Source organism: Vigna radiata, chromosome 7 (assembly GCF_000741045.1).
Source record: "Vigna radiata var. radiata cultivar VC1973A chromosome 7, Vradiata_ver6, whole genome shotgun sequence".
Taxonomy (NCBI): domain Eukaryota; kingdom Viridiplantae; phylum Streptophyta; class Magnoliopsida; order Fabales; family Fabaceae; genus Vigna; species Vigna radiata.
The window spans coordinates 39,170,009-39,179,858 of record NC_028357.1 but is presented as its reverse complement, the minus strand read 5'-3'; the positions used below and the strand labels follow the sequence as shown (position 1 = coordinate 39,179,858).

The 9,850-nt window shown below is 31.7% G+C and overlaps 1 protein-coding gene across 2 annotated transcripts; it reads left to right on the top strand.

The window, feature by feature from the left end:
- Positions 1-1,908: 1,908 nt before the first annotated feature.
- On the top strand, positions 1,909-8,542 carry LOC106769409 (transcription factor BIM1). Of its 2 annotated transcripts, none has more exons than XM_014655020.2 (10): positions 1,909-2,208; positions 2,541-2,930; positions 5,180-5,282; positions 5,394-5,521; positions 6,345-6,450; positions 6,598-6,667; positions 6,750-6,845; positions 7,076-7,518; positions 7,829-7,964; positions 8,070-8,542. In XM_014655020.2, the coding sequence occupies exons 1-10, from the start codon at positions 2,193-2,195 to the stop codon at positions 8,175-8,177; spliced, it is 1,596 nt and encodes a 531-aa protein (XP_014510506.1). In that variant the 5' UTR covers positions 1,909-2,192; the 3' UTR covers positions 8,178-8,542. The 2 variants fall into 2 exon arrangements, with proteins under 2 accessions (XP_014510506.1, XP_014510505.1); XM_014655019.2 differs by having other exon boundaries at positions 7,073-7,518.
- The last annotated feature ends 1,308 nt before the right edge of the window (positions 8,543-9,850 follow it).

The window sequence follows — 9,850 nt, the reverse complement described above, 5'->3', positions numbered from 1 at the left end:
TGATTTGTTTCGATATGTCTAATATTCTGAAATACCCATTGATTTCTTAATATTGTAAATAATTTATCTTAAAGAAGGATATTTAACTTATCGATCCAAATGAACAGATTTGAGAATATCATATAACGTTCATAATTTGAGAATAAGTACAAATTTGGTAATGCATGTTCACTAATACATTTTAAAGTTGAAGCTCATAATAAAGCATGGGAAGTAATAGGAATAAAAGTTTGAGGTGTGTAATGAGATAGCGTGGAGTATTATATTTGACGGCAAAAAAGCATTGCCATGTGTCCGAAAATTGAGTGTGTTTGTACTTTGTAGGAATGGATTAATTAGTATAGTCCGAAGCAAAGATAAGTTGTGTGTGTATTTATATATCCGAAAAGAGAAAGAAGAAAGATAAAAAGATGCATGGATATCGTAACTCCAAGCTGTACCATTGTATCTTTGCATCACACTGTAAATGCTCGCCATGATTGTCGGAAGGCTAAAGAATCCTTTCACTAATAAATTCATATTCCTTCCTTTCTTTAATTAAAACCGATTTAAACAAACAATTATTGTAAAACACTATTAAACAAAACACAAAGAAGCTAGGAGGAAGCTCCAGCCCGCGGAAAGAGAAACCCCACCACAAACCTTCAAAATTCACATGTCTCTGCATAATCAATTCTGTAACGTCACAACTTTCTAAATTTTCTGTTTATCGCAAATTATATGTAAATACTTCAAACAACACCAATTTAAATAATCAAAATCAATATAAAGGATGTCTTCACTTGGAGTAATTGGGAGAGAGTGATGGAGTGAATTTGAGAATAATTTTTTTTGTTTATTTGAAGAAATTTGAAGATAAACAAGAGTGAATTTTAAAGTAAAGTTTATAAAAATTAGTGTAGGATTTAATTTATATAATAAATTAAAAAAATTTATTTCAAAATCCACTTTTATTTAATTATCCTCAAATCTTCTCAAATTCAGTTTCCTCCGATCATCCTCTTAACTAAACACACTCAGAGAGTTCATAGGCAGATCATAAAGTTGCTAGTTAATTGCCATGATTCGGTGTGAGTTCGCGCTTTTAGTTAATTATTTTACTTGTTATAAAAATTGAGAAATTAAAAGATGTAAATGTAGAGAGTTATGTGTGGTGGGTATGTATGATGCACATGGAGGCATAGGAGAAGGCATGATATGATGGAAAGGAGAGAAGGGTAGATTTAAAAGAAAAATAAAAAATAAAAGAAAAATGGCGCGTTTGACGGCACAGGCAAAAAGATCCATCATATGAAGAGTGGTGCGGCACGTGAGATTTCCTCCCTCACCACCAACATCTTCTGTTCCTTTTCTCTGTCTTCATTCTTTTCTTTTTCATCTTTTATGGATAAAAACGAAACAGAGGAAATGTAAATCCATTTCCAGTTTCTTAAAAAATTGAGGGGTTTAATTAGTAACTCCGGCTAGGGATCTGTGCACTAATCATCACCACAGGCCTCTATTTAACACTTTCTTAATTTCATTTAACCACCTCCTGTTCCCGTGTCAACGCTCCCGTTACCCTCCTATCTCACGTGACCTTTTACACTCAAAACTCATAAACCTTTGTCGTTTTGGTATTTAATCACCTGTCACAATTTTTTTTTTTAAAATAACATAATTTCTGCAAAAACATTTGAAACATTCCTGGGAGTGGTGGCAGGATTATCCGATTTAAGATGGAAAAGGTTTAGTGGTGTTAATTAAGTTTAAGGAGTGAACTAAAGAAGAAGTAATGATATTTATGAAAGGAAGGTAGGTGTTTATTGTTGTGTTACACGTGTGAGTTTGATGCGTTGTGATTAACGGAGTGGTGGTGTGTAATGCTTACGTATTGGGTAGATGTCTATGTAAGTATTTCTCACCCCTTTTTCTTTCTCCAACCCAAACATACATACCCTTCCCTCTCTATCATCTCTTCTCTTCTCTTCTCTTCTCTTCTCTTCTCTTCTCTTCTCTTCCCCTTCCACCCACACTGCATGTACCTGCTTCTCTTTCCCTCCACCTTCCCTTCACTTTCTCCTTTCGTTGCTCCTCTCACCTCCTCCACTCTTCTTCACCATTTCAGATCCGCTCACGTCCGACCACCACCGCCGTCGATCTAGATCTCCCTCCTCCAAACGCTGCCGATTTTTCAAGATTTCCTCACCGTCATGACAGCCAACGGAGGTTTCGCCATAAATTACTTCTTTCTATCTTTTTAATTACTTAATTCATTGCACGAACTGTTCTGGAATTTAGTTTCCTATTTCTTTCCTTTCATTTCCAGTTTTGATCTCTGTAGTCCCTAGTTTCATCGGAATTTTGTACCGGTTGAGTGAGATATTGAAACTCAATTTTGTTGTTAAGGAGAACGGGAGTTCTGTTGCCTTCTGCTCCTGTGTCAGAACGGTTTGTAATAAGATTAGTGTGCTGAGAAGTTTCGAGAAACGAATGAATTAGGTTTGTGTTACGTTGACTTGCATCGATCTTATTCGCGTTTTTTACCTGTCAACATACAGGGAGTTGTCTGAAGACTCATGATTTCCTGCAGCCACTGGAGCGGCTAGAGACGAAGGGGAGTGCGAAGGAAGAAGCCACAGATGAAATATCGTGGGTCGTTGAGAAGGCAGGACCTTCGGTTGAGCACCTCTTACCTGGAGGAATTGGGACTTACAGCATTAACCACATTTCGTATGTTAATAATAACAATAATAATAATAATCAAAGGCTTCCCAAAGCAGAGACGTCTCTTTTTGCGCGTCAGGCAACTAGTACGGACAGGAACGATGAAAACTCCAACTGCAGTTCGTATACTACTTCGAGCGGTTTCACTTTGTGGGAAGACTCATCGGGGAAGAGGGGCAAAACAGGAAAGGAGAATAATTCGGGCGACAGACCCTCTACTGGAGGTAAACCATAAATTTTCTCTCTTTCTCTCTCCCTCTTTTTTTTTTTTTTTCTCTACCTAGGAAAAACTTCATCCAATTTATTGTAATTTATAAAATAAATAAATAAATGACATTTGTAAGTTTTTTTTAATTTATTATTAATATTTTTTTTTTCGTTTGTTAATGTAAAAATACTTTTCATCTTATTCAATAAATTTCCTAGATAAAGTGCCTACCTATCATGGTAATTTATTGAATAAATGTTTATTAAATATTTTGTCCCACCAATTTCCTACATTTTTCATGGAGTTTTTCCTAAAACCTTTATAGACCTAAATCAAAACAAGGTCAAGCAATCACAATTATTTTCCTATTTCCGCACTACGAAATCGAATTTATATTTCTTATATTTTATTATTTCATTGAATAAGACTAAATTATTTTTTTCATGAGAAATTACTGAATTTTATTTTTTATTTTTAAATTTTTTATTCTAATATTTTTTAATTTTATTTTAGTGTCGAAACCCTGATCTAAATTATTTTATGTCATCAATTAAAACATTATCTAAACAAATATAGAGGAAAAAAATATTTGAAACAAAAAAGTTACAAAATTTTGTTAAAACAAAACAAAAATAATCGCAATTTAACATAAATAAAGAGTTGATGTTTAATTAATTTCAAATTGAAGCTTGTTGTGTATTTTCTTTTTGAAAAAAAAAATAATACTGTATCCTTAATGTTTGTTGAAATACTATATATACTCTACCCACTTGCCGAAAATTCCAGTGTTAAACATAGTTTACTTGTTAAAATCTATCATTCCATAGTAAATCAGTACCCTCATTTTACAATTATTTAAAAGTGATTTTCATCATTGTTAACTCAAGTCCCTTTTTGCTTTAAATAATTACTTTTGCTTTAATTTTGTTATTCATTCCAAATATCTTTTCCGATTTTAATTTCATTTTATTTTAAAAGTTGACACATTGTATCGAGTTATCTATAATTTTCCTTTTTGGATAAATACACTTTTAATTTAATGAATCTTAAGATTTTGTTAAGTTTTAAATCTGGAGTCTCAATAAATAAATTGACGACTGCTGATTTTAGTTATTCCCGTTTTAATTAAATGACCTGGTCCAAGACACTTTTAATTTTATTATTGAGAGAAAGAAAATAGTTATCAGATAAATTTCCTGAAATTATGTCCTATTGTTAAGTTTTATAGGACTATTTTACTGTTAAAATATGTTTTTATTCAATAACTTAACAGTAAACCGAAGGCTATTAAAATATTTTGCTATTAAAAGACTAATTCGACAATTCATTAGAGATTATGAACCAGTTTGAGTATTTTAGGAACTTATAAATAGTATTATATTCTCATTTTATTAATATCTAAATCAATCCAGCCTTACATATTTAAGGAATAAATTGGTTATTTATCTTTTTTATTTATTTTAAACATGTTACACCCTGATTTCATTCAATTTAATATAATGAAATATGCAACTATTATTAATAACACACACACACATATTAAATTGATTAATTTATATTTTTAATTACAAGATATCTTTATTTTACTTGTAACGTATTCGATGATTCATATAATTATTCTCCACAAATAATAATAAAAGTGTTCTTCATGTTGTAAATTTGTTCCATTATTTCATAAAAATTGAGTCACGGGCAGAAGAAATAATCTGATTATGTCAACTAATATAATTGTCAATTTCGGTTGTTCATGTGAATTTCTTACCTTTCTGTTCACAGTGAAAGATAAAATAATCTTAATATAGTTGCTGAGAAATTTAACCAGTAGATGGAAAAAGTCAGATATCTTCAATATGAAATTATGTTCGTACAATTTAAAAGATTTTATGAAAAACATTTGTTCAAATATTTTTTTATAGGATTATCAAGGTGAAAAATAATTCAACTTATAAATAATGTGTCGGTTGATTCATTTAACAATATTTTTAGGTTTAATAACATGATCTACATGCTGATTCATTTAACAATTTTTTTAGGTTTAATAACATGATCTAACATGCTGATTCATTTAAGATCTACATGTAATGTCATAGATAGACCGAAGCAGCGTTGTGGACTAGTTAGCCAGACCAAATTCAGTGTTTGTCTATCGGTATTCGGCAATAAGAAAACAGTAGATATAATGACAGTGTCAAATATGAATTGCAGTATATACATATATCTAGTTTGTCTATAATTGGTACGTCTAACGGTTTTCATATATGACAGAGTGTGCGGCTACAAAGCTAGGGCAGTGGACATCAACGGAGCGGACCTCACAGTCGTTTTGTACCAATCGTCACGACAGCTTCAGCTCTCGCTCTTCATCTCAGTCAGTCTCTCTCTCTGTCACCACTTCCATATTTATACCATATTTATAATCCTTTTTTTGTCTTCTTAATTTTATTAATGTTTATGTTGTATTTGTGCAATTGATGAACAGGACAACTGGGCAGAAGAACCAGAGTTTTATGGAAATGATGAAGTCCGCAAGGGATAGTGCCCAGGATGAAGTGCTGGAGAACGAAGAAACATTTTTTCTCAAGAAAGAACCTTCCAATAACCAAAGAGGTAACTTTTAACATTCCATTCTTGAGAAAGGTGCACCATACCCATTGACCGTACACATTTCATGCAATATGCTCAGGTTGCTAAATAATTTTCATGTTAGATTTCTCCTTTTAGCTGTAATGTTGTAACTAGATATTGGGTTTTCCACACAAATGGGGCATTTTTGTTTTAAATTTCAGGAATTAATTAATTTTAAATGTATTACTGTGAATGGATAAGTAACTAATCGAACAGTTCTTATTATTCTCTAATTTTAAAAACGTATTATTTATTCATCATTTTTATAATATTTTTTAATAGTATCTTTTTTAATATATATATATATATATATATATATATATATATAATTTTATCTCACATTTTTTTATCTTCTTTACCTCTCTCTCTATGTTGCATAAAAATATGAAAAAACATAAATTTGTGACTCTCATTCTTTATTTATAATTTTTATAGCTCTTAATAAATTATAGCTAATAATAGAAAATGTGTTAGAAGAAGTTTCTTATAAATAAAATATCGTACACTTCTCTTTATTCAAGCAGAATTTGGAAGAGACTTCAGAAAGGAATCTCAAAAGCCAAAACAAGTCGAAGTTTGTGATGCGATGCATTCCAGTGATGCTTCGCATCAACTATATCTTTTACTCTTTGATGATTATTCTTTCTGTGTCATGCTTTTGTATTTAATTTAATGTAAAGAGGGAGTAAGGAGAAACTTTTGTGCACAACAACCACTTTGTAATTCTTATTTATGTAATTATATCCTAAAAGTCATTTATTTAAAAATTTCTGACCAAGTTAATTTGTTCGATTATTTACGACAGAGCTGAGGGTGAAAGTGGATGGTAAGAGTACCGATCAAAAACCAAATACGCCAAGATCAAAACACTCTGCAACAGAACAGCGGAGAAGGAGTAAAATTAATGACAGGCATGTGTTCCCTAACAATGCAGGCTTAAAGGAACTCTCCTTTTTACTTTATTATTTATGAACTGAACATAAACTAACATGGTTAAAAAGCAAATTTCCTTACGGTGTTCATAGTCTTCTGACAGAACATTTGAATTAATTATGCAGATTCCAAATGCTAAGAGAGCTTATTCCACACAGTGACCAAAAGAGGGACAAAGCATCTTTTTTATTAGAGGTACATTCATATGAGACAACAGTTGTTATCTTATATAAGTTTACAATATTTCTGATCAGTGCTAAATCTGAGATATTTTTAGGTCATTGAGTATATTCATTTTTTACAAGAGAAGGTGCACAAGTATGAAGGTTCATTTCAAGGGTGGAGTAACGAGCAAGAAAAATTGATGCCATGGGTAAATACCATATATACCTATCATAAGCTGCGCAGGATTTAAAGGAATAAAACTTTATCTTCCTTGAGATATTTACTATTTCCCATCATTTAAATCGCATATGTTTGTTGGGTTCATTCATTAGTATCAATAGCATGTTGCAAAGGATTTGACTTTAGAAATATAATAACGATTGCGAACCATCCAAAAACTTATTTTTCTATATATATATTTTTTTAATTTTATAGCAGAGAAATAATGACAAGCCAGCAGAAAACTTCCAACATCGTGGCACTGATAATGGGTCAAGTCCATCTCCAGTACTGCTTTTTTCTTCAAAGAATGAGGAGAAAAATATTAGCATCTCCCCAACAATTCCTGGGAGTACCCAGAATGTAGAATCTGGCTTTAGTACAGCAACTACCTCCAAGACAATGGACCATCAGGCCGGAATAGTGAACAAGGCTTTTCCAATTCCTATTTCTTCACAGCTAAATTTCTTCCCTCCAGCCCAAATGGGTGGTCCAGGTGGAGTAGTGTCTCAGATCGCACATATACCGGTTTCTGATGCCGAGAACAAATATCAACCTTCAGTGGAGTGTCAGACCATGGCGGCTACCAGTGAAAAGCTGAAAGAGAAAGAGCTCGCTATTGAAGGTGGTGCAATTAGCATATCAAGTGTGTACTCAAAAGGGTGAGTATTTATATTATGTTTAATTGTTTGTGTATAATAAAAAGTAGTTTTGAAATCGCTATACCATTTTGAAATTATGTTGGTCTGTTGGACATAAAAAATTGATCTATTCTCTAGTAAGCATTCATGTAAAGGAAACGCAGATGTGGCACGTGTTATGGAGATAGATCAATTGTCTTGTGCAATGATGGTATATAGTGTTGCTCTGTTCCATTCAAACAATTAGCTATGCAACATTAGAAACTAGTCCAGATAATTTGAGAAAACATTTTTATGGTTGTAATATACTAAATGTATTACACTTGAACAGGTTGCTGCATACGCTTACACATGCACTGCAAAGTTCAGGGGTGGATCTGTCACAGGCTAGCATCTCAGTGCAAATTGAACTTGGTAAACAAGCAAACATCAGACCAACTGTACCCGTGTCAGTGTGTGGTGCTAAGGTATAATATATTGACACTCTAATTACTTATTTTCCGGGTCTTTGTTTTGAACATAAGCTAAATTAAAATTTCACATTATCTAATTTGTCGATGATGTTCCCCTAGGATGGTGAAGTACCTTCTAACAACAATCAAAAGATGATGCGCTCTAGAGTTGCTAGCTCAGGGAAGTCTGACCAAGCAATTAAGAAGCTAAAGATCTGCAGAAATTAATTATTCATTCTTTCCTTATTATAATAATTTTCATTAATTATTAATTATTTGGGGGTAACTTTTTAAAATTAATTTTTGGAAGGGGTATTTATGTCTTCTGCTGGCCTGCTATCCTGCTATCCTGCGAGGGTGAGATCGACTGTACATTCAGTGTCCTCTTAGTTTGTTGGGATCGTTAGGCTCACCCCAACAAAATAATATGAATCAATTTAGTTTCTAAATCATATAAATATAAAAGGCTTCCATACTAATTGAGAAGCTATTTTTTAACCACAGCTTCTTCTATTCATCTAAAGTTTGTAAACTCTGACTCCTTTATTTGTTGAATATTGTTTGAATGGTATATTGGTGGTCTAGTAAATTCTTACCAAATCGTATAAAACCTATTATTATATATTTAGAATGTTTGGATGGTATATATAGCCAACTAGAGTTGAGTTTGAGTAGAATGACCTATCAAAGTTAGAAAACTAAAAGGAGCCAACTATTTTAATCGCAATTCTGGTTAACATTTTCAAAATGTTACCTGTAGTTTTATATCCTATTTTTTTTATGTTTAGTGCGATCTTTTTTATTTTTTTTAAGTGATTTACTGTAGTTCTTCCCATGACATTTACTTTCAACGTGAAGGTTAAAAAATTTTCAACAATTGTTCTTAGTTTTTAGTAAGTAGAAATAAATTTTTGACTGTTTAAAACTGTAAAAATTGCTATTGTTGGTGTTATAATGTTTGATGTGTGATAGTTCTACCGTGACAAAGCAACGAAGAGGTAGGTAGAAAAGAATCTTAAGAGATTCTTCTACCCAACAAAGTATACTTGTTGTGACACTTTTCTTGCGTTTACATATTACTATCAGTCACAATGTTAATTACAACCATATCACACAAATCTTAAATCTATCCACGGTGTTATTTATATCATTAATAATTAAAATAATGGAAACAAAACTCAAATTTAAATATAAGTAGGATAATGAACTTGTTGAATTTTGTGTAAAATTGCATAAATAATTTATTAGTGCTTTGTTATCTTTCATATCCTCTTTTAAACATTTATTAAAGGGTTATTAATTTACTATACATATAACTCTTTCTGTCACGTTATTTTTTATATTTATCTTTTTTCTTTCTTTTCTTTTCCTCCGAGTTCCTCTTTTCTCATTATTTTTTCTCTATCACCAGAATTTTTTTTCCTAAAACCAAATTTTGTACAAGTTTTCCTTGAAACTGGTTTTAGCTACGGCCATGCTTGTACGTAGAGATTTATCTTTTGTCCTTTTAGTGGGCACGAAGTATTTCCCTCCTTTGTGTTTGCAATGTTGTAAATAAAGGAAAAACTTGTCCTCCAATAAGCTTGCTCTTTAGTATTTGAATAGCTTCCCAAAATTATCTTTTGTGCAAAATTAATTGTATGATACGTGATATGAGCCGAGTGGTTGGAGAATTGAGCCGATCGGTCCAATAAAACATTATGTCTACAATGGGTCGTAATTAAACAACATATTCAATAGTTTTTATTGGGTCGTAACAAGGCTAACGCGTTGGATCAATAATCTAGTAAATAATAATAGAATTATTCAGGATATTCATATTGACAACACTTTACATACAACTAACTGAATCTAAATGTATGTTTGTTTTCATTTTATTGGATTTGTGCTAAGTCTAAAAT

Coding starts and splice junctions, on each gene's coding strand:
- LOC106769409 (XM_014655019.2), top strand. Junction 2,931..5,179: donor CGACAGACCCTCTACTGGAG/GTAAACCATAAA, acceptor CATATATGACAG/AGTGTGCGGCTACAAAGCTA. Junction 6,846..7,072: donor AAGAAAAATTGATGCCATGG/GTAAATACCATA, acceptor TTAATTTTATAG/CAGAGAAATAATGACAAGCC.